At 40.3% G+C, this 25,579-nt stretch overlaps 1 protein-coding gene and 1 pseudogene across 2 annotated transcripts in view; one reads left to right on the top strand and one right to left on the bottom strand.

The window, feature by feature from the left end:
* The window catches only part of ESRP1 (epithelial splicing regulatory protein 1), a 65,863-nt gene extending 42,046 nt beyond the window's left edge, over positions 1–23,817 (bottom strand). Inside the window, exons 1-10 of one of the 2 annotated variants that reach the window (XM_036264220.1) lie at positions 23,430–23,817; positions 22,781–22,909; positions 21,438–21,551; positions 16,632–16,746; positions 4,907–5,005; positions 4,463–4,517; positions 2,720–2,830; positions 2,469–2,601; positions 2,336–2,378; positions 299–600 (exon numbers count right to left, since the gene is read on the bottom strand). In XM_036264220.1, the coding sequence (XP_036120113.1) occupies positions 299–600; positions 2,336–2,378; positions 2,469–2,601; positions 2,720–2,830; positions 4,463–4,517; positions 4,907–5,005; positions 16,632–16,746; positions 21,438–21,551; positions 22,781–22,909; positions 23,430–23,561 (1,233 nt within the window). In that variant the 5' untranslated portion in view covers positions 23,562–23,817. The remainder of the gene's footprint in view (positions 1–298; positions 601–2,335; positions 2,379–2,468; positions 2,602–2,719; positions 2,831–4,462; positions 4,518–4,906; positions 5,006–16,631; positions 16,747–21,437; positions 21,552–22,780; positions 22,910–23,429) is intronic. The other variant, XM_036264219.1, reaches the window with a different exon arrangement.
* Positions 5,421–6,279, top strand: LOC118631833 (annotated as a pseudogene).
* Positions 23,818–25,579: the final 1,762 nt, after the last annotated feature.

Below are 25,579 nucleotides of genomic sequence, written 5' to 3'. Positions count from 1 at the left end.
GTTTTATTTTAACAAAGAATAATGTTGGTTGGTTTCAGAAATAAAGAATAGAAATAATGCAAAACCACCAACATGCTATTAAAAACCAATCTGCTGCCCTGACCAGTTGCTCCGTGGTTAGAGCATCAGCCTGTATACTGAAGGGTCACAGGTTCAATATCTGGCCGAGAGAAACCAATGTATGTGTCTCTCTCACATTGATGATTATTTCTATCTCCCTCTAAAAAAATCAATGGAAAAATAGCCTCAGGTGAGGATTAACAACAAAACACATACACCAAAAAACAAAACAACCAACCTGCTGAACTTCAGCTGCTGTGCTCCTGAAGAGTTCAATGTATCTTTTACCCAACAAGTCCTTATGCTTCCTCAGTGCATTCTGTGCATACTCCTCACAAGCAAAGAGGACAAAAGCATCCCCTGTTGGCCTACCATCTGGGTAGGTAACAAAGAGGATGCCTTCCTTCCCCCCAGTGATGGGGCAATGCTGTCCAAAGAAGGCCACTACTTCATCAGCTGTGGCTGTGAATGGAAGCCCCCGCATGCGGACAATGACTTGATTTTCCTTGGAGAGAAACTGGGCTACCTCATTGGATGTACCTAGGGAATACAAATAGTAGGAAGCAGGAGGAGAAATAATCAAGACACCAACGTTACCATATTTAAAATAGTAAAATTCTTGGCAATGTTTTGATTTTGTAATTAAGACCCAGACTCCCAACTGAATTTATAATAACAACCTGGGAAAAAAGAATTCTCTTCCCACAGACTCAAAACTTTTCCCCGACCATTTTCATACAACTCTCAGTTAGGAAGATAGCCAGATAATTAAAGTATGAACCAACCACCATATTCTTCTCATGGAGAAGAATCATCGTGGTGGTTAAGGGCACACTTCCTGGAGCTAGAATGCCTGGGTCCAATCTTGGCTTTACCATTTTACTAGGGTACAACTTTAGTAAAGTTTAACCTCTATGACTTAGTTTCCTCATCTATAAAATGAAGGTAAAATTACCTACCTCATAAATTATGAGAATAAGTTATTAAGTATAAAGTACTTTTTTTTATTTTTCTGATTACTTCTCATTAAGAAAGAGTCAAACATACTCAAGTAGAGAGAATAGTGTAATGAATATACTTGGTAGGTAGTTACAAAATTCTGCCTAACACAAAGCATTTTGTATAATAGGGCCATGTAGCAAATATAAAAATGCACATCGTTCAAGTTCATACACTAGTAACATTTTCCCTTAATCTTACTGCCCACATACCATGAAATCCCAGGCATTAACTTGAACATTAATTAACTTTGCCATCTGCAACTTACAATGTCATCTACCACGGAACCTTAGAATCATAGCAATCCAAAATGCACTTGTCTCCAACCAATAGGAAACATTACTTTGGGAACTCTGGAAACACTATTCAACTTGAGGTTCTGAATTTGCAAGCCTTGGTTTATCTCAAGAAATAAGTGCCAGAACAGAATTATACCAGCAAGTTGTGTAAACAGGGTGCTGTTACTACAAGTTCTACAATTGCAAAGATTTTTACCAGGGCTATATAATGCAGGGATACTAATGCTGTCTGTATTTAAATGAAAGTCACCCTAGTATATTTTGGCAATAGGTGTCAAAAATCTCTTAAAAGGTCCATCCCACATTGTTTGATTCAGCTATCCCATTTTTAGACATTCATCCTAATGAATGGCACATACAGAGATACAAAAACATTCACTGTAACGTACTTAGAGCAAAGAGGTTGAAATAAGCTCTAAATGTCCAACAGGGATGTTTAATAAAAATTTATGCTACGTTTTAAAGTTATAAATCAATCAAGAATTGGATAAAGACTTTATATGTTCTTGTTTCTTTCTGACCATATTACTCCAAACACTACATTTCCTAAATAATAGAAGCCAGAAAGTTAACAATGTTCATGGCCACTGATGAATTAAGGAAATTTAGAGAAAAACTAGAAGGAGATACACAATTCCAGGTATTCTACTGTGATTGTTTAAGAGTAGTTTTCAGACTATTTAATTTCTTTCAAGAACTACTCTTTCCCTTTGTACATGAACTTTATATGACCCTTTCACCTTTGTGTAATACTATTTTTAATGGCTATTTAATACAGTTGGTTGACTCAAGCCTTAAGGCAAGTGTTATGCATTATACTTACTGATACTATTGGACATTTTCCTCCTATTGAAAAAAAGTTGATTCCTATGTTTCACTGGGAACTAAAAACCATTCAAAACCCTATTTATCTAACCCTAGTATGTAAGTAACATTTTAGATTCTTATTATAGTCACATTTTATAAAAGACACTCACCACCAGCAATTTTAAGAAAATCTTCACCTGTTGCTTTGTAAACCTAGGAAAAGAAAGGGAAATTAAAATCCAGTTTCTGAGCTTTCTAATGTTTGTACTCAAGATGTCAGGGTGTCGGGTTGTAAGGGCATACCTCAATGTACCGGGTTCCCATATGATGTTTGTGCCTCTGCAGTGCTAGGTCTCTGTGCTCCTCACTGACAAATCTAACCAGAGCCTCTCCATTCCTCCGACCCTGGGCATTGAGACAAAGTGCTGCACCTCCCCTTTATAAAGAACAGAACAGAGAGTAGTGGGGAAAAAATACAGTTAGGGGAAAAAAATGATAGGAAACCCATTATCTCTTTGGGATTGTTAAGTAAAATAGAGATTTAAAAAACCAACTTGGCAATATTGAGTCCTTTGAAGAATCTTGCAATATCTTGATCCGAAGATTGCCATGGTAAACCTCGTGCCCTGACTACCGTGTTGTCATCAACAAGTTCCATCTTGCTGCTGTGGATCAAGCAAAATTTCAGGTCATATGATTAATGCTAGTGAGTCTGACCAATTCCCCCTATAAGACAATTTGCCTATTTACACATGAGGTATTATCTATTTGGAGTTCATACAGACTTTTAATACTGCCTGGTTTACTGTGTAACCTCAAAAATTATCTGGGTACAGTTTAAAATGATCTTTAGAAAGACAACTGGCTATGCAGATCCAACACAGCTGGCTCACCCAGCTGAGTTGCTGCTTGCTTGCCATAAACTCAAAAGGACCCAGGATCAATTCATAGGAAGCAGAGTTCTCCCAATATCCTGATGGCTTGTAAGTTCCAGAGCCAAGATGAGCAGGTTTAAATTCATTCTCAGAACTGGCTAGTATACCAGTGGGTTTTAAACCCAGTTTGACAGAAAATTTAAGATCTGCATAAAGCTGGCAGTTAACCCACATCAGGAATGTGTGTGCAAAGTCATAAGTCTGCCATTAAAATATCTACTCTATGCCCAGCTGGTGTGGCTTAATGGACTGAACGTTCTCCCAGGGACTGAGAGGTCCCAGTTCAATTCCCGGTCAGGGCACATGCCTGAGCTGCGGACTCAATCCCCAGTAGGGGACATGCAGGAGGCAGTCAATTAATGTTTCTCTCTCTCTCATTGATGTTTCTATCTCTCTCCCTTCCTCTCTAAAAAAATCAATAAAAACCTATTTTAAAAAATCCATCAAACAGGAGCCATCTTAGAGAGTGTTTATGGAAATGCCTGGGAGTGCCCACACACATTAATGAGTCGTTTGCAAATCACCTATGATATACTTTGACACCTTTTGATGTTCTATTCCTACCACATTCATATTTTCAGTACTCCTTGGACATTTTCCTAATGAGTCACTTTCTCCACAACTAAATAGGCCTCAAAGTCTCTGGGCAAAGATGCCAGAAGTTTCTCTTCATGTCAGGCACCATGCAATCTCACACAATTCACCACAGTGATTTACAAATTTAAATAGGTCTACCTGTGATCACAAACAAGATACCACCATTTCATACTCCTCCCTAGTTATTTCCTTTGCTTTAAAGTAGAAGCAGATAGAACATACTTTAAATTATCTGAGTAAAGATCTTGTGAACTCTTTTAAAGCCTATGATTTTTCCTTTGGAAGTTTTCCAGTTAAAATGGACAGTTCAGAAAAGCTAAAATAAGAATCATAGACATAGCCTGGCCGGAGTGGCTCACTATTTGAGCACTGACCCGTGCACCAAGAGGTCACCGGCTCGATTCCCTGTCGGGGCACAAGCCCAAGTTGTGGGCCCATTCCCCCGGGGGGCATGCAGGAGGCAGCCAGTCGATGTTCTCTCGCATCAGTGTTTCCATTTCTCCCTACCTCTCCCTTCTTCTCTCTCTAAAAATCAATAAAGAAAAAAAAGAATCATAGACATAAACATATGATGTACCTAAGGTCATAGTGACTACGCAAATATTTCAGTAAATGTTAATCCTGACATCCAAGCACATTTTAATATAAACCTTCTTTTCTAATGACCCAATATTGAAAAATGGATAGCCAAAATATAAAGGGAGTGAAATATCACAAAATGAATAAAATCAAAAGACTCAAATGGAATAGAACTCAAATACCTACCAAGTGCCACTTTCAAATTTGTAATTTACTCGCTCCGGATCTGAAAACCTGTGATCTAAAAATGAGAACACACAAGTCATCATTTTAGCTATCAGGGAGACAAAGCTATGGAAGGAAATTCAAAAGTATAGGTGAGCCCTGGCCAGTTTGGCTCAGCGATTAGAGCGTTGGCCTGCGGTCAGGAGAGTCTCGGGTTCGGTTCCCGCTAAGGGCACGTACTTCGGTTGCAGTTTGTCCCCGGCCCTGGTTGGTCGTGCGGGTGGCAGCCACTCGATGTGTCCCTTCACATCGATGTTTCTCTCTCTCTCTCCCTCCCACTCTATCTGTACAAAAAATGGAAAAATGTCCTCGGGTGAGGGGGAAAAAAAAAAAAAAAAAGTATAGGTGAGGAACAGAGGGTGGAATCAAATTCTAGGTCTGCATTGTTACAACAGCAATACTTACTATAAGGCTCTGAAATCATTGTTAAAATAATATTCCCCATATCTTCAACTTGAGAGGCTCCATACCGGGAGATTGAACTATTCTTCTCAAAATTTAAACCTGGGAGATTAAGTCAAGGAAACATTTTGGGGAGGTAAAAATAAGGTTGCCTCCAACCTCAAATTAAACTCACAAAGAGCTAAGAAGCCAAGTAAAATGTATCTTAGATTGACAATTCTTTGAAATCTCAGAATGGTTGTGTCCCATTAGTCTGGACTTCACCCACACTTCCTGAATTCTCCAATGTTCTCTTAAGTAAAATGCCAAATATCCTGAGGTACTACCAGCAATAAAATTTCTGTTGGTTGAGTAGTAGTAAATGCATGAATACTGAAACTTTTGTTTAGTTTCAAGCCATGAAGTATTCAAGAAAGTTAACAGAATTCTTCATCCTGTATATCATTATAGCACACACAAGGTAATGACTATGCTGACTTAAAGATATGGTTACATCAGTTAAGACCATAGGCACTAAATGACTCTTTTTAGCCCAATATTAGAGAAAGACACCCTAAATTACCGATTTACTTCTACTCAGAATTTCCCTTCTAGGAGATTTTTAGAGCCCAGTAGTATGGCTGTCTTAGATGGTAGCAAATTGTCCTTTGAGAGTGAATTTGTAAGAAACAATTCAAGCCCTCAGAGCCAACACTGGCCAACACAGCTCTGGATCAAGAGAGTCGATTGTCTGGGTAAGCCAGGAAACATAGTTTTTAAGAAATGCATTGCCCAAACTGGGTTTGAGGATGAAATCCAAAAGAGAGTTCCATCAAGTTTTATGAATTTGCAGTCTCTCTAAGATAACCATGTATCTTTGTTAACATAGTTACCTTAGGAAGCTAACAGTTATCAACGTGTTTAAGTTTTTTAAGTGTCAATGTTCTAGTCACACTTTGAATTATGTATACGTTTGCTTTGATTTTATAACGTGGTATAATACATAAAACAGTACTGACTGGCCTGGTTTTCCAGCCAGCCTAGCAATCCTGCCACGCCTCTAGCCAGACTTCACCAAAACGCCATCTCAAATGGAACACACCATGGAAATCATGACGTTCACATTTCACACATTTGCTGAGGATAAAGGCTACTTAACAAAGGAGGACCCGAGAGTGCTCATGGAAAAGGAGTTCCTTGGATTTTTTTTTTAGAAAATCGAAAAGACTATGGCCAATTAATGGACCGGGACCAGTGCCAAGCCAGTGGAGTGGGCTTACAGAGCCTTTTCACTAATTGCTGGGCCCACCATTGCATGCAATACCTACTTTGTAGTACAAATGAAGCAGAAGAGAAAGAAACAGGCAACACTTAGCAATTACTCCCACCCTGATTAAAACTTCTCCTAATAGCCCTGGCCGGTTTGGCTCAGCGGTTGGAGCACTGGCCTACGGACCAGAGAGTCCCAGGTTCGGTTCCTGCTAGGGGCACGTACCAAAAACAAAAAACAAAACAAAGAAACTTTTCACAATAAATTGTTGAAGGAATCTCTGCCCCACAACTTCCCCCTGTTTAAGGATTTCATGAGGTGTTTGGAACCCTTAGACCATGTACATATCAAATCCCACCCCTATTTGACAAGAGAAAGAAAAGCCAGGTAAGCTTTGTATTTTTATATTGCTTGCTTCCTCTTGCTGTCAAAACACAAATTTCTTAAAAAACAACAACAAACTAACAGAAACATAATATGATGGGACTCTATCTTCCCTTAAGTTTAAAATGAAAAGAGTGACCAACAGGCATATGAAAAAATGTTCAACATCACTAATTATTGGGAAAATGGAAATCAAAACCATAACGATTATCTCACATGTCAGAATAGTTATTATCAAAAACAACAAATAAGTTTTGAAAAGAATGTGGAGAAAACGGAACCCTCGTACACTGTTGGTGGGAATGTAAACTAGTGCAGCTACTATGTGCAACTATATGGTGATTCCTAAAAAAAAAAATTAAGAAGTCCACTTCTGGGTATTCATCTAAAGAATACAGAAACACTTATTCAAAAAGATTTTGCACCCATGTTCACTGCAGCATTGTTTACAATAAGCAAGATATGGAAGCAATCTAGATGAATGGATAAAGAAGATGTGGTACATTGTATTACTCAGCCATAACAAAGAAAGAAATCTTCCATCTACAACAACATGGAGGGATGCTGAGAGTATCATGCTAAGTGAAATAAATCAGATGAAGAAAGGCAAGTACCATATGATTTCACTCACATGTGGAATCTTAAGAAACAAAACAAAACAAATCAACAACAACAACAAAACCACTTATTATAGAGAAACAGACTGGACGGGAAGGAGTTGGGAGGACCAATTGTTTTTTGATAGATAGTAACGACTTACAGTGGTAAACACTTTGTAGTGTATACAAATACTGAATTACAATATTATACAGATGAAATAAATATAGGCTTATATACTAATTTTATCACAAATAAAAAAATTAATTTAAAAAATAAAATGAAGACAGACATCTGGGTGGTGGTTATTAGCATGTTTGCCTTATTTTATAATTTTCTGACTGGTATTTTATAAGGATAAAAAATGAAGACTGATATTAAGAAAAAGTTCTTAGGTACTATTTTACCTCAAATGAAGAGGTAAAAGTTAAAACAATTCAGAGAGCTTAATCCCACCAATTATTACAGCCAGTCATCTGAAGAGTTAACTCAATGAATAATACCAGGTTCCATTCTCAATTCAAAATCCCTTTCCACTTCATACCCCACCACCACCTCCTCCTCCTTTCCTTCCTCCAGCAGAGACTTTCATCCCTTTTCCACCATGCTAGGCAAATTCATTTTTCTGTTGTCCCTCACCAACTGCATGTCTCTGCAGTTAAATATACCACATGTACAAATGTGGCCAGATGTTCCTTGGCAAACTACTTAACCCCACCAAATGTCAGCTTATCTGTAATGCCTGAACTGTAATAATCTTTAGTTCCCTGGGTTCTGTTTTTTGTTTTTGTTAAGATTAAGTGAGATAAAACAAGCCCAGGACACAAAGCAGGCATTGAATAAGTGATAACCTTTCCCTTCTTCCTAGAACCCTCAGGTGACCAACTTTCATAACCCATTATATAATCATACTTTGAGGGTCACATTTATGACTAAAAAATATGAATTCACCAGATGCCTATCTGTATAATCATTAATCATCAGGCTAAAATGGCAGATAATTTCTGTGACATACACATGCAATCGCACCCTTTAGATCATCCAGGGAGGGAACACATGTGCTGCTACTAAAGGATTAGAAAAACCAATCTGAGGAGATATTTGAGCAAGAGAGCAATGACCACCTATTGGGGAAAGTTGTACTATAGATGTCTTTATTAATTCAGTGCCACTTTCAAAGAATATGATGACAGGATAGAAAAATCAGAATCAAAGGATAATGATACTTTGGGGAGACAACTGCCCTACAGGGGGCTGGGACAGGGGTTACTTTAAGGATCCTTATAAAACTTAAGAAAGATTAGCTGTGACTAGTCATAGTTTATCACACAAACTTTGTCACCACTGAAGAATCATTTGAAACCCTGCAATTCTAGGACAGTAACATTTTCCAGCTTTGTCAGGAATAAAATAAATGGAGAGAAATGTATCCAAGAAATAGAAACCGATCCTATTGTATAAGCCACAGCTTCCCAACTTTGGCACTACTGGCATGTAGAGCAGATAATTCTTGTTGGAAAGGGGATCCCTTGTACTATAGGACTCTTTTGTAGCATGCTGGCTCCTATCCACCCTGATTATGATTAAAAATGTCTCCAGACATTGCCAAATGTCCTCTGGAGGGCAAAAACCACCTCAGGTTGAAAACCACTGGTGGAAGCTAACAGTTCTCAATAGCTCCAGCTTCACCCCTTAAACATCTATTGAACTGTTAGAAAAAGCTCTTACATGTAAGAGACCATTATTGGACAGAGATTTTTTTTTTGTACGTGCCCCTAGCGGGAACCGAACCCGGGACTCTCTGGTCCGCAGGCGGGTGCTCCAACCGCTGAGCCAAACCGGCCAGGGCTGGACAGAGATTTTAAAAACTATTTTGCCCTATTTTTGTGATAGCCCTGCCAATAGTAAAACCAAATATGAAGAAATGAGAATTTAGAGAAGTGCCCTTACTCACCCAGTCTCCCAGCTGGTAAGTAATGGAGCTGGAATTCAATACAGCTCTGACTTTACTATGTGTACATAATTCCCTGCACCAAGAAGCTTTGTCTAATTTGTTTTAAGCAATATTTTGTGAGAAGCTTTCCAAATGTATATGTAAAATCCAAGTAAAAGAGAGCAAAGCAAATATAAAAAGTATCCTGTCTGTATAGACATAGATTTATAGTTAAAGAATTATTTTACTGAATTCCACTTTTAAATTAAGAATATGTTCTATAGAGATGTAAATTACAGCATGGGAATATAGTAAAAAAAAAAAAATTGTAATAACTATGTATGGGGCCAGGTGGAGATTTGAAACAGCAGGGGGACCACTCTGTAAAGTACATGATTTTCTAGTCACTATGCTATAGATACAAAACTAATACAGAATAATACTGAATGTAAAATGTAATTGGGAAAAAAAAAAACACATTCTAGACATTTGGCTAACTTGCTTCCACATAACACATCCCAACATGTTTCTCTTCGAGTCATCACACACCAAAAGGATCAGCAATTCTAAGGTCCTAACAACTTTTAAAAGTCACCTAACCTCCTGCATACCCAACTCCCCCACACCCACACACACCCCCTCTCTCTTTGGAAGGTTTGTTCAATCCACAATCCTTACCAGAATTTAACATGAACAACAAATGAAAGGGAATGAGAAAAAGTTTTAGTACCAATTGTTTCTCCTATCAATTTATAATTGTATATTGAATTACTTGCTGCACGTCTGATCTTGAGGGAAGGCAAGATGAGTCTGTGCCTCCTGATTTATGGCTAGTCATGCAACTTACTCATCCTGCCCTTGAGGCAGCCACACAGCACCAACAGGCTTAGCCAGCTTTATAAATGAGAAATGCCATGAGGAAACGAGGAAGGGTAGAGCCAAAGGGTGGGAACAGTTTTAACATTTCACGCTAAAATTGAGCAAAGTGGTACATTTATAAGCATTTAGAAGTCCAGAGACTTTGCCTATATTTGAACAAGAGGAGTGTCTTCTTTAGTGCCACTGTTAGTGAAACAAATTTCAGGATTTAACCCACCCTTTTATTAGCTGAAAGTAGAATTCAGAGAGAAATTTTACAAAGTTCAAAGTTCATTAGCTTATCCACTCAAAAAAAAAGTTACCATTCCCAATTGCCTGAAAATGGACACATTTGCAGAAAACCCAAATTTTTACTTCTAAATATCTTTTCTTTTTTTCTTATCCTCACCCGAGGACATTTTTGCATTTATCTTCAGATAGAGCAGGAGGGAGAGGGGGGGGAGAGAGAGAAACATTGGACTCAGAGAGACACATTGAGTGGTTGCCACCCACACGACGCCAACCAGGGCCAGGGACAAACTGTAACCGAGGTACATGCCCTTAGCAGGAACTGAACCCGGGACTCTCTGGTCCTCAGGCAGAACTAAATTGGCCAGGGCTAAATATCTTTTTTAAACCAAGTTTCTAGTTTATATCTAAGAGAATCACACAAATAAAATATCAAATACACTGTGGAACAATTAAGTTTAAATTATATGTTATAATTTAAATATCATGTCTTAATTGCATCCCAATTCAAAATGTCAACTCAAAGTCATTTTTCCCTGCCCAGAGACCCCTCAAAAGACAAGTTTGTTTCTTCCCCTTCTATCGTTTCCTCTTTTATTTGTAGTATATCACAACTGCTCTATTGCCAGGCATTTTGCAATGCCTATGGCAATGAATAAAGGAATAACAAACCAAATATGTTAAGAGAAAAGTTGAACCAGTGCTCCAACAAGAACTGAATTTCCTACAATTATGTAAAGGAAACAAGCAAATGACAAATTACCTTTACATGAGTTGAAAATGATTTTAAATATGTTTTAAAAAAATTTTTTTTAAATAGAGAGGAAGGGAGAGGGAGATAGAAACATAGATGAGAGAGAAACATCGACTGGTTGCCTCCTGCACGTCCCACACTGGGGATCAAGTCTGAAACCTGGGCATGTGCCCTGACTGGGAATTTAACCAGTGACCTCTTGGTCCATGAGTTGACGCTCAACCACTAAGCCACACCAGCTGGGCTACATGAGTTGAAAATTTAAAAATAGGTTATTTAAATGATCTGCTATATTTAATTTATTTTTTGTTTTTTTCGTTTTTTAGAGAGAGAAAGAAACACTGATGTGAGAGAGAAACACCTAAGGGCTGCCTCCTGCACATTCCATACTGGGGATCGAGCCCACAACCCAGGCATGTGCCCTGACCAGGAATCAAACTGGGACCTGTCAATCCATGGGATTATGTTTATTTAATCCACTGAGCTACACGGGCTGGTGTGATCTGCTATATTTTAAAATGAGCTTTGAAAGAAGCCAATCAAGAATGCCTATATAAAAGAACATAACTAGGAGCCCAGGCAAGAAAAACATTTTTATACCCATAATAAATGCTGGGAAAATAATCTAAAACCATAATTTTAACTGTTCCTCAGAAGCTTACTCTTTCCAAGAAGAAAAAAATTATTATCTACCCTAACAAATATTTCTTCAGGAGGTATCACTGTAACAAAGCACCACATGAATGTCTAATAAAACTGACAAGTCAATTGTCCCCTAGAAGAAATAAGATGGAAGTAGGGGCTAATGCAACAAGAGATGAAAATTTTACTTTAGAAAAAGACATTTACATGGAATAAATTAGGGAAGGGAGATTCCATGATAATAAAACAAATCTTCTAAAGCTTTCTAACATAAAAAATTATCCTGGAATTCCCAACTCATATTTTAAAAGTAAATTATAATTAAAATAAACCACGTGAAATCAACATGTCTCTGAGTGCTGGCCAAGAACACACAGTATTTCCAGTTCCTTATTACAGATCACAAACCAAAGTATTTGCCGATTTGGCTCATATCATATTGATATGATGCCAAAGATAATGTCTCCCCTCCTCTAGCTAACAAGGTCAACTGCTAACCCAGATTAACTGTGCACTTGGTATATTTAAAATCCCTTTCATATGCTGAAAGGTACCAAGAAGGATTCAGCACTTCCTTCCACTGTTTTAGCAGGGCAATGAAGCTCTGCGAGATTGCAAAGGCCTAGTTCAATTGATCAGAACAAATAAGCACAAAAGAGCAGAATGAACCACTCTCACAACACACAATATTTCACAAATGGAGAAGTGAAATTAATCAAGTTTACCTGTATTAACACATAGCTGATGTTTTAAATCCAGTCTCACACAAAGTTATAAAAATGGTAAGTGTAAATTACTTTCAATATGGCCTTAAATCAATAAGGAAGTCCTTTTCAAGTCCTTGACAACTGTTTTTCTTCATCAGAGACAACCAACAACCTGGTGAGGTTCGAAGGATCAGTCAACTTTGGAGAGGGCAGCAGGCCAGGCCCTGGCTAAGTGGTTGCATATAATGTCTCATAACAGTCATGCCCATTTTTTAAAACTGAGGTAGAGAGGAGCAATAAATTCACCCCCAATAAATCTGACTCTGGAACTCTTAGCATTCTTCTATATATGCACACCTTTAATATATGAAAAAAACAGGCCAATGTCATTGTGTTAGTAGCAATGCACACATACACATACTGTACCCTTTACCTCCTTTCAAAAGTGGTGAAACACATATAAACGTAGGACACACACCTCTACTAATCTTTGCATGGGTAAAATGATATTTGCTAATAATGTCAAACAATACACACAGATACAATACCCTACAACTGGCTAGAAATTTTACAAAATCAACTTCCCTTTCCTGATGAATAGTTTAGTCTATGTGCTCAGGAAACACAGAATGTATATTTATAAGAGAGATAATTTATTTAAAATGCCAACCCCACCCTCAAATGATCTTTATACATTTTACAATATTACTCCCTAGTTAATGAGTAGAATTTTCACATCAGACTCAGGATCAAATATGCTGGCACTTCTAACTAACTTTAAGACAAAACCTCTAGGCCTCAGTTTCCCCAGCTGTAAAAAGGGGTGATACCATCTCCACCAGGCTGTTGTGAGGCTGTTGATGGGAATATACAGTAAGCACTCAATTGAGTTTTCATCTTTCACCTGTTCTCCTTAGAAAATAAGTCCTTAGTAAAGCCTTGGCAAAGTGGAGTCAACAAAACAGGAGAGGTCTTCATTAATAAGAATAAATTAGTTTATGAGTAACAAAGCTAACAAAAAATAGGCCAAGAAGCCAGGAGAAACTAATTCTATCCAACATGAGAAGGATAAAATAGGGTTACACTTTTTAAAAACTGGGTAACTCATTTACATAAATAGTCTCCTAATCAAAATGTCCTTTCATCAGAAGACAATTAGTATTAATTTCCACGAGGGATCTAAGATAATTTCTTCTCCAAAACAAACAACAAATCACAGGGGCCCCAAACCCTATCACCACACCCTCACCACCTCACCTGATTAAGTAAAAAGCTTACAAAATGCCACCCACAGTTCACCCACTAAATGTGTCTTCTTTCCAGCTGGACTGTATAATTCAAAAAGCAGGTAACAAAAGTGCCACTGGCATAACTCAGAGAGGCCCAACACCAGAAATGGACTTAGAATCAAAATAATGACAGAACAGGAAAATAAGTGCTAAATTAAGAACCAGAACTGCATTCAAGAAATTCCTAAAACTCATTCTTTTATCCAAGAGATCATACTTTTTTGTTTATATAGCACCTGATAGTTTACAAAGTTTTCATTTGGGAATACCTGAGATGAAATTGAGGCTTAGAGAAGGCAAATGACTTTCTCAGGAAAGCAAAGCTGCATATTTTCTTATTTATCCCTTTCCAGGGGTTGGCCAGAGCCTCCCTTCCCTGTTGGCTGACCCGGTAGAAGAGGTAATCCCATCAAGAGCAAGTGACTCTCCATCTACTTGGCAAAACCACCAAGGATGTGTAATGACCATCTTTATGTTTCCAAATTTAGTGCCAATTCCATATTACAAAGGAAAATGTTTAGTGGGATGAAAGAATAGGACATTGTATAAATCCTTTGCATAGATCAAGAGAAGTTGGTAGTCAAATTTGGTATAATTGCTTTTGACCTGAGGAATTGGTTTGGTGGCCTACTCAGGGAAATGATTCCTCTGAATAGAAGTTATAAAACAAGTGATCACAGTAGCAGTGTACAACAAAAGCCACTGCTAGGAAAGCTCAGTAATATTTCTTACCTGCTAAGTGGGGGAAACAAACATACAAATAAACATTAATTAAAACATTTAAGATTAAAATCCACTTCTTGATTGGTAATAAAACTATAAATCTAAAACTCTCAATGTAAACTAAAAGAAACTAAGCTTTAATAAAGCTATTTTTAAAGAAATATAAAATTTCAACGAAGACATTACTTAATGGCTATCAGACCTTTCCTAAAATTTCAGGTGTGATGTGCCTGAAATGGAACCTGACTTAGCGTTATTGACAATTCAAGTTATATTTGATTTCCATCTCCATGGCATTTGACAAAGAACCACAATTAAGATTATAGAATTAGAATTAAAGGGAATAACAAATAATTGGCATAGCATCCTACCCATTCACCTAAAGGTCAAATAATGCAGTTTTGTATTTTAAAAAGTAACATACACTGGGGTATGTACATAGTACAGCACACAGCAAGTAAAAAGCTCAGTTTACCATATTGAAAATCCTTATTAATAACCTCAAATGTTATATATGTGAAGCTCTTAAGAAACCAAGAAGAAAAAAAATGAATGAATTTTAACAAGTTTTCCCTGAACTGTCCACACACTGAAAAAAACCAAATACCTAAATATAAAAATCTTTTGTTTGTAGCTGTGGAAATTTTTACTAGTATCTGACCTATAATCACTAGGTAAAAAGCTTCTTTGCTAAAAGAGAAAACTGAATAGTCAGGGATAAACAATTCTTAACTGCCTTTCCTAGTCAAATTATATTTTTCTAAATTAAGATAAATGTAATAGAGTTTTCCTCTACTATGTATTGATTTAGTTCTTAGAATTTTTGGTTCTTTATTTTGTACCAGTGCATCAAATAGTTTAGCATTTGCTATGGACTGAACTGTATCCCTCCCCAAAATTCATATGTTGAAGTGCTAATCCCACAATGTGACTGTATCTGGAGAAAGAGTCTTCAGGAGGCAGTTGAGGCCATAAGGAAGGGGCCTTAATTTGTTAAGCCTGTGGTCTTCCGAATGAAAAGAAGTATTTCCCCCACCCATGTGAAACACAGTGAGGAGGCAGGAAGAGCCCTCACCATTCTGATCTTAGACTTCCCAGACTCCAGAATTGTAAGAAAATAAATTTGTTCTTTAAGTCACCCAGTCTATGGTATTTGTTATGGCAGCCTGAGCAAACTAATACAGCATTCAAACCAACAAAATAAAAAGTAAGAATTTTTCTGCTGTCCCAACCTCCTAATAAAATTCTTACAAGAAGTCCCTCAAAATGTGCTTACTCCACTCTTCTCCCAGCACTACTGGGAGCTAAAACAGATAACCAAACTTTAGCTACTAAGCAGTAGCTAAACCAGGTAAACCAAAATTGCTGCTAACTGCTTCCAGTAAGAAGGCAAACAAAATGGGGTTGATCCACTTACAAGTGGTTAGGAAAAATTTGCAAACCTTTTTCAATCAAGAAAAGAAATTTTAAAATAAGTAAAAAACCAGGCTTTAGTTCCGGAAAAAGAGAGAAAGTTTAAGAATAAACATCTATAACACACAAGGTCCTGAAAGCAGCATGAACCAACTTCATGACAGCTCTCTTAAGTGGCTTTGGGTGTGTCACCTAACCCTTCTATTACTCAGTATTCAATTTGATATGTTAGCACATGACTGCTTATTAATTAGCACTTTAAAGACTTACAGGATGGAAGATGATGGGTCATTCATGATTACAAGATTTGTGATTATTGGATTTACTTTTAAATACGTAATGCATTAGATATACTATCTTGGTAATAAAAAATTTGGGGGCAAATAAACCAACCTCACTTTATCTTAAAAGATGGCTTACTATAACCACAACAATTTTATATGTATTTGATAATCCCAGGGAAGGTTAAAAGAATTACCAATTAATAGCTATTTGTAAAGAGAAATATAGCCACTACTTAAAATTCTTATCCATTCAAAAGAAGCCAAAATAAAGCCTAAAATTACTAAGATAATCAAGAACAAGTGGCCTTAGAATTGGCATCAAAGAAATTAGTCTTCACATTCTTCAATCCATCAGCAACCAAAAAGACCCACACCACTCCCATAATATGAAATTGGATTCTACTCTAGATGTGGTCATCTCACAAAAATTCATCTAACTAAATTACTATTAAAATTCAGCAAGTTATAACGACTGTAAAAGATATCTATGATTATACTATTCTTCATATCACAAAGACAAGTTTTGGACAGAACATTTTCACCCATACAATGATAAAGTTAAAAATGTTTTAAGGTTTCTTGAATTGGCATATTTTTCCTGGAGTTATCTTTTCAAATGACTCTTGGGTAATCAATTAAAGGATACATTCTGTCATTGCTGCAACATCCAGTTTATCAATATCAGGTGAGCCAGGGCAACACTTCTTGAATTCTTTTCGAAGATCAAAAAAGGAATAGAAGCATTCAGGCAATAATACATTCTGAGGAAGGACAAAGTATACATTGTTAACTAGATGGATTTAGTTCACCATTCTCCTAATAATTAGGAAGCTAAGAATTGAATGTAAATACATTTTACCACAATTTTTAAAACTTTTTTTTTTAATCGAATGTTAGGGTGCTTTTATTTTCTCTTGTAGTATTATATACAAGTCTCATGGGGGGCGAAACCACCTTAGTTTAAGGCAATGGATAATGCTTGTGTTCCATTATTCATTCCATTTAAAACACTTCTGAAGCAATAATACATTTGGGCTGTTGTATTTTATATGTTCTGTTTGATAAAACTACACTATTTTTCTAGTTGTAATCATTTTAGACCACCTGTATTTTTCAGGCAGCAAATCGGCTCTTGGTTCTCATTACAATGCATATATTCACAATGTATACTTAGACATAGGATTAAGTTATAAAACACAGTAGTTTTTTTTTTTATCCTCACCCGAGGACATTTTTCCATTTTTTGTTCAGATAAAGCGGGAGGGAGAGAGAGGAAGAGAGAGAGAGAGAGAAACATCGATGTGAAGGGACACATCGAGTGGCTGCCACCCTCCCGACCAACCAGGGCCGGGGACAATCTGCAACCGAGGTACGTGCCCTTAGCGGGAACCGAACCCAGGTCTCTCTGGACCACAGGCCGACGCTCCAACCGCTGAGCCAAACCGGCCAGGGCAAAGACAGTAGTTTTAAATACAGTGATACCTCGGTTCTCGAACGCCTTGACTTTCGACCAAATCGGTATTCGACCAGGAGATTCGAGAAAATTTTGTCTTGGAATCCGAACAAATATTTGGAACTCGAACTTCCGAGATGAGCCGAGTTGAGCCGAATGGCGTTCATTCGGCCCAGCGCGCCTTGCTTGCGTCATCAGTGTGAGTGCAGAGAGAGAGTCACGCTTTGTGGAGAGAGTCACGCTTTACACTGAATTTAACCCTTAGACATACTGTACACTTTTATTTCTTGTTGAGACTTATGTTTTTCTACATATTATATACAAATTAGGCCAGTAAATAGGCATTTTCTGGGGCTTGGAACGAATTAATCCAGTTTCCATTATTTCCTATTGGGTTTCATTGCTTCGGTTCTCGAACAATTTGGTTCTCGACCGTCCTCCTGGAACGAATTATGTTCGAGAACCGAGGTATCACTGTACTGTTTCTGCCCAGCTGGTGTGGCTCAGTGGTTGAGCATCGGACCATGCACCGAGAGCATCTGTTCAATTCCTATCCAGGCACGTGCCCAGGCTGTAGGTCCGATCCCCAGTGGGGGGCATGCAGGAGGAGACCAATCAATGTTCTCTCTCATCAATGTTTCTATCTCTCCCTCCCTCTCACTTCCTCTCTCTCTAAAATCAATCAAGGAAATAAACAAACAAACAAACAAACAAACAAACACTGGGTTCTAATGATGCATATTTTCTGTACTAAAATCAGATTAAAACAGTGAATTCCTGATTACCTGAAAAGGGTTATTTTTGTGCCAAATTACAGTTGCACATTAGTTTTCCTGACCATTATTCTGGCTATACCTGAGAAGTCAAATTAGACTTTTAAAAAAGAAAGATATCACAAATCTCAAAGGCAAAAGCTAAGGAGATATAGCTACCTGTTATTCTTAGCTATTAGCACCGCTCTTAACGGTTACTACACAAAGCAACTCTCTGGGCAAATATTATACTATTGTCATCCTGTTCCCCTCCCCACTGAATAACTTGGAAGATTTTTTATAACTGAATTTAGATTTTTCTTAAAATTTCAAAACCTTTCACTGTGTTCACTTATTGGGAACTTCTACTCACTTGTACATCAAAATTCCAGGAAATAAAGACTTTTTAAATGTTTGTAACCCATAACATTTATGCAATAATGTCTCTATCTAAATTTCCTCTATTGGATTCTGTTAGATAAAACGTGCTCAAGCTATAGTTGAGATAGGCATCACTGTATCATGGTCAATTTTCTTAAAAAAAAAAAAAATGTTTTTATTGATTTCTTAATGAGAGAGAGATAGAAACGTCAATGTGAGAGAGAAACAACAATCAGCTGCCTCCTGACGACCCCTACTGGGGATGAAGCGCGAAACCCGGGCATGTGCCCTGATCGGAATCCACCTGGGACCTCTCAGTCCATAGGGAGAGGCTCAAGCCAATGAGTCACACTGGCCAGGGTCATGGTCGGTTTTCAAAATAATACCAAAAGAATCATAAATTCTCACAATTACTTAGGAAAAATGCTCATTTAAAAGCTATTTATAATGACAATAACTCACATACTCAACAATAAAATATTGGTTTAAATAGTTACATCCAGCCCTGGCCGATTTGGCTCAGCGGTTAGAGCGTCAGCCTACGGTCCAGAGAGACCTGGTTTTGGTTCCCGCTAAGGGCACGTAGGTTGCAGTTTGTCCCCGGTCCTGGTTGGGTCGAGTGGGTGGCAACCACTTGATGTGTTCCTTTCACATCGATGTTTCTTTCTCTCTCTCCCTCCCACTCTATCTGAACAAAATATCAAAAAATGTCCTCGAGTGAGGATTTGGGGGAAAAAAAAAAGTTGCATCCATTTAAAATACTGGGTATTTTATTTAGTACTTCCAGAAGACATTGATATTGTGTTAAATTACAAAGGAGGCTAAAAGGTTTATGTAATGTGAATGTTCCTTGTCAAAGCAAAGCTTTTCTACAAAAATCTGAAAGACTATATCCAGACATGTTCATATTAGAGAAAAAGTTCAATATATTCTGAGTGTCAGGATTATTTACGTTTTACCATTTTTCTACTTTTTCCTTAATGAATAGAATTACTTTCATTATGATACTAAATTGTTTCTGTTTCTTGTTTTATTATGCTAAATTAATTGTTTCAGTTTTATAAAAATCCTAATAGAAGTGACTCAGGAAAATGTCTTAGATTTATTTTCTTTGGAGGTTTTCCCACATCCAAAGCAGCCCTGGCCAGTGTTGCTCAGTGGTTAGATTGTCGGCCAAGCACCCAAGGGTCTCAGGTTTGATTCCTAGCTAAGGGCACATGCCCAGGGTGTTCTGGAGACAACTGATTGATGAGACACATCGATGTTTCTCTCACCCCACCTCACTCCTTCCCTTCCACTTGCTCTTAAAATAAAGGGGGGGGGTATCCTTGGGTGAAGATTAAAAAAGTAAAATAATAACAAAACCAGCTGTTTTTCTTCAGCCCAATAGGGAAAGGATTAGGTTTTATCCCTCCTCATATGAGTTTGAGGAGGAAAAAGTCCTCAGATATATCTATCTCTGGATCAAGGGTATAGCAATTGGTCTAGCATTTAATTAAGAAAAAATACTCCCCCTTTTTAATCAAATAATTACTAAGGTTGCTATAAAGAGAGTGATTTTTCTCAACCCTCAAGATACAGGAACTTGAGTTTTTTCTTCAAACTTTAGAAATTATTATACATTTAATGTATTTCTTCCCTTTTCCCTTCTGGAGTAAAAAGATCTGCACTGATTACTCACTTGTGACATTAACTGTCAGTCTAAACCTTTCATTGCAAAAATTGCCTCATACAATTTCCCTAAAAACATTTTACTTCCATACTTTCAAGTTACAGCTCAAGCTAATTAAGTTGATCAGATGAACTATATTAGCAATGATTGGCTACACTAGGTCTGTTATCTATGCTCTCCATTTTCCCACCACCCCCCTTCTTCCCAGGGAGAGAAATCACATTATATCTACACTAAGATTGTATTTTTCTCACTCCATACTCTCTCTCTTCTATTATCAGAGAGATAAGCAAAGGTAAAAGATGGGGCTGACCCTATTATTTTGATACAGGATTTAATCAGTTTTGAACATTTACTTAATTTAGACAAAGCACAGTATGCCATAATTAATGTTTTACTGGTTATATGGTAAAGTCTTACTTTTGCAGTATAAGCTTTTAAATGAAATCTGAAATACAATTTAAAAGGTTTAATTGAACTTTTTTTCTTTGTTCCTTTCTTTCTAGAATAAGGCATGTTCCATATAGATGGGATTACAGTGCATTAAAATACAGTTCTTTCCTACTTGCAGTTGTTTTAAGTGTCAAAAATTCAGCTAATATGCTTTGGGAAAGAGAGAATACCAAGCATTTCAAAACTTAAACAAAAAGAAAACTTTTTTTGTAAGTCACCAAAGGGTTAGCTCTAAAATTACTGCAATCTCAAGCATCCCTATGAAAGTATCATGAATTGTGGTAAAATATACATAATAAAATATTTAACATTTTAACAATTTAAGTGTATGTACATAAGAGTATTTAACATCTTTACAATTAAAAAATATTTTTAATTGATTTAAGGAAGAGAGAAAGAGAGAAACACTGATTTGCTGTTCTACCAACCCATGTATTCATTGGGTGATTCTTGTAAGTGCCTTGATTAGGGATCAAACTACGACCTTGGCTTACTTATATGGACAATGCTCTAATCAACTGAGCTACCTGCAGGGGCCAACATTTTTAAACAATTTAAGTGTTCAGTTCAGTATTATTAAGTACATTCACATTGTTGTGCAACCATCATCACCATCCCTTTTTCATCTTCTCAAACTGAAATTCTGTAATGGTGAAACAATAACGCCCCATATTCATCTATTTAAAATCGGGAAAAGTAGATAAACTATTAAAAGAAAAAGTCATCAGCCAGCACTCTTACCTTCTTGGAAGCCTCAGGATGCAGGATTTGCCTGACATGAAGCTGCCCATCAGTACAGAGACAGAAAGAGGTTCCTACCCCAATATTTAGTTCATTGCTCACTGACTGGTTAAACTGAAAAGAACAAGACACAGGATGCAATTGATGCAGGATTTACAAAATCTGCAAAGTGGCCCCACATGGTGATAACTAGAGAAAACAGAGCTAACTGCTGTGAAAAGGGACACTGTCGCTGGGGGCAACATTAGAAAAACTAGGTTCCCACAAACTATTTAGGTTCCTTTAGGTAGGAAGGCTTTCCAATCAACCTCAGTTATGCACCGGAGAATTCGGTAAACGCATTCTACAGTCCGACTGTACCCCCTTCTATTTCTGCGAAAAATCAAGACTTTTAAATCAGAGGTCTCGTTTCATCAGCAGATTGCTTTGAGATTACATCATTCCCTGGTGTTCCTTTTTTTATGGTTGGATGTTCTAAGCTTAAGATGCCAGTTGGGCAACTGGGTATACAGACCTCTGTAAAGTCTAGTAACACAATTCCTGAAACACACCTCAGAAATGAGGATTTTTCCCTATAATTGGTAACTCGTGTACTAGGGTAGGGATCGTGAGAGCGCCGGACATTCACCTGTGCACAGGTGTTTAGCAACCCCCCTCGCCCGCCCCCAATTCCCATTAGGTCAGGACTGCAAAGCAGCCGGCTTTTTTGAGGTCATCTCAATTCCAATATGGGGATTTCACCACTTTCACAGTGACCCAAAGAGTAGCCCTGCATGTCCCAGCCTGCAAATCCTTCCCGGTGCTAAAACCAAGGCCACTAAAGAAGTAATAATGGAACCGGAACCGAGCCTTTGGGAGTTCAGAATCCTGAAAGCAAGCACCCGGCGCCGGCCCTGTCCGCCTGCGGGACTACACCACAGCGCCCCCTGACCCAAGGCTGAGCCGTAGACCCTAAACCCTGCAGAGGGCAGGAGCGTCTGGGGCTTGGGCCAGGGATTGGGGGCGCTAGGATTCAAACTCCGCTCATCATTCGATTGGTAAAACCCGGCTGATTTCTCTGGCCAAAGGAATGACTCAGGAAGCAACTCGAAAACTAGAGAATTTTGGCCCAAGACCCTGAGTTTTGGGAGATGAAGAAGAACAGCGACCTGCTGCTCCCAAGAGGTCGGACCCGGGCCTCCAGGCTGGGTTTCCACCCACGCGGCCGGGCGTCTCGTCACCCCACCCCGGGAACGCGCGTGGACAGCTGGGCGAGGGCGTGGGGCCTGGTAAGGCTGGGCCGGCTGCCGGGGACGTCTGGACGGCTAGGCTGGGGGGTGGGCAGTGAGGCCCAGGGCTGTCACCTGTCGGAGGGCTTGGTCCAGCTGCGGCGCCGAGGACAGGTTTTCGGCGTCGATTTTAGTTTCTTCCTTACAATCTTCCGTCAGTTCCAATTGATCCGGTCTAACTAGTACTTCGTGCAACTGTCCCACCTCCGGGGGAAAGAGGCAGGAGTCAGTTTGCTCCTTCTTTTTTGGGGGCCTTTTTTCACCCTCTTCCCTCGCTACCCTATTGGGGCGGCCCACCCTTCCGTAGGGGTCTGGCTGCAAGAATCAAAGCTCACTTAACGCCAGTGGCTCTGGAGGCCGAGAGGTCGTCGCAGCCCTGCCCCCGACCCCACCCCCACCAGGATCAGGTCGGAAGCGGGCACTGGGGCCCCTGGGATTCCACCCCGGCTCTGCGGGGCGTCCCCCGACTGGCAGAGAACCTGGCTCGGTGGTGCCCGGCCTCCCTACCTGAGCCACATTTTGGAGGGCTGAAATGGCTTCAAGGCTGTTGGCCAACGAATTTTGTTTTACTCTGGATTCTCTAGGCCCCAGGTCCCGCCTCACAAGAGAACAAACTAGAGCACTTGTTTACCGAACGGGACTCTTCCGCCCCCCCCCCCCCGCAACTTCTACAACAAACTTCTTGCCCCACCTCTATCATTTGGGCAAAAATGTGGAGAAATACCTTCTTGTTGGCCAGATCCACGACTTTCCATAACAGCAGGATCAGCTCTTTCTCATCCGAGCCCAGTTTGGCCCCAGTGGCCCCAGCAGTGATTCCAAAGAGCACCACCAAGTAATCCGGAGACGCGGTCATGACGATAGGTGGGGAGGGGGAAAAGGGGGGTCGGGAGGCGGTGAGGTGGAGTGGAAGTGAGAACGAGAAAACCTGTGCTAAAACCTCTCCTAAAAGAAAAGGAAAGAGAGCCCACCCACCCCCTCCTCCTCCGCCTCCTCCTCCTCGCCGCTGGTGCAAAAGGCGGTAACCAACCACCCAAGCCGACACCTGGCCAGTGCTCCACACCCTGGGCAGGAAGGGGGGTGGGAAGGAGGGCGCAGCAGACCTGCCCTTTTTGTATTCAATTGCCGGTGCGTCTATGCAAAAAGCCTGGAGCAGGGCTGCACCCCCGGGAGGCGCGCGCAATGGCTGAAAGCTTTTCTGTTTTGGGATGTGGCTCTACCTGCCCGCCCCTTCCCCCTCCCCCACGTGGTGCAGGTAAGAGACACCTGGCGGCGCCGGCCCATTGGCTCCTTCAAACCACGACGTGGCAGCGGTGGGGGAGGAGGCCGCCTGGGGAAAGGAGGAGGAGGAGGGCGGGAGACAATGGCTGGATGAATGGAGAGGGGCGGTGGAGAAAGGAAGGGGGAGACGCTCAGGGCGGGGAAGAGGCAGTGGCCTCCCCGAGGGTAGCAGAGGACAGACGGGAAAAGAGTGAGGGGTAAAGGGCGCGCGGAGGGCTTGGGGGGGGGGCACACCTTTGGAGGTAACCAAGAGGTGTAGGGGTCTTGGAGAAATGCCGGCTGTGAGGAACGAAGCCGGAGATTCTAAACTCAAGCGAAAAGGCCTGGCGCGGGGAGCGAAGAAAGCCAGAGGTGCGGAGCTGCCCAGGGCGCGGCGCCTTGAGAGGGCAAATCTCAGAGGGAGGGACCGCCAGCGGCAGCCGGGAGGTGGCGGGGGCAACAGCCCGGTACCGGAAAAGCCGCTCCCAAGATCAGCACACCTTTTACTGCAAACAGCGGGACCTGCAGTTCGTCCCCTTCCAGCTGGAGCCTGGGCGCAAGCTCCTCTAAACTCCAAGATGCTGCTCACCTTCGGAAGTGAAGCCCTCCGCTCGCGGCTGAGCCGAGCTCTGGGGCTGGATGCCCAGCCACTAATTTACTATAAGAGAAGCAGTCGCTGCGCGCTAGGCAGCTTGGGGTCCCCCGGGAGGAAACCAAGGCACAGTGGACCCCACAACGTTTGCTCTCAACTACTCCCGTGATTGCTACATCTTGTTTGATCCTGGCTGCCTGTTCGAGACTGAAACCTCCTCCAGGGCAGGGGCCCATATCCTCGATTTACCCTGTGTCCTAAATAAGACCTGTGTCTTTCCCGGAGTACCGAATGTTTTCGTACATCAGGCCAGAGCCAGCTTTTGCTTCAGTTCCCGGTTCTGACCCTCCGCCCTCGACTCATACCTTTGCCTTTGTACTTTGGTCAGTTTGATTAAGTTCCCAAGCAGTATCCCTACTCTAGTTCGGCTAGGTCTGGGCCAGAGGTGTGCGCCCACCACCAAGTCGGACGGCAGTGTGTTGACATTTTAGAGAGAAAAGCGGTAGAGGTGAAGTTTCCTCGAGTTTTATATTTCAAACAAATCTATTCTTGGGAACACAATTCCGTCTTTAGTATTACTATTTCTACTCCAGGTGTCCATCTCTTTATATTCATGATATAAGTCAAGCAACCGTACACGTATCGCTACTGTAACCCACTCTGGGTATAAAACTGAGAACCTTTCAGGACGCAAGTCGGGAACCTGGAGATCGATCTTTCCCGTCGGGGAAGAAGCGCAGCCGGAGTGAAGAGGGGGTTGAAGCTTCGAGGGTGAGGGCGGGCGGTGGGTTTGGGAGCCCGACCGAGCCCTGGCGTTTCCTGGCAGCGACACTGCCTCCCGCGGAGCAGGTAGCAGCTCCAATCCCCCGAGTGCAGGTGAAGGCCGGGCTCTGCTGGGCCCAGGCAGCACTGCGAGGGCTGGTGAGGTTACTCGGTACCATAATCGTTTGCAGTTCGGGTTCCAGCGGTGTGTGCAGGGTGCGGGGTCGGAAAAGTTCCCCCCAGTCCTCGGCTGGCTCGCA

The sequence above is a fragment of the Molossus molossus genome, unplaced genomic scaffold, assembly GCF_014108415.1.
Source record: "Molossus molossus isolate mMolMol1 unplaced genomic scaffold, mMolMol1.p scaffold_m16_p_16, whole genome shotgun sequence".
In the NCBI taxonomy this organism is placed as follows: domain Eukaryota; kingdom Metazoa; phylum Chordata; class Mammalia; order Chiroptera; family Molossidae; genus Molossus; species Molossus molossus.
This window is presented reverse-complemented; position numbering and strand designations above follow the sequence as displayed.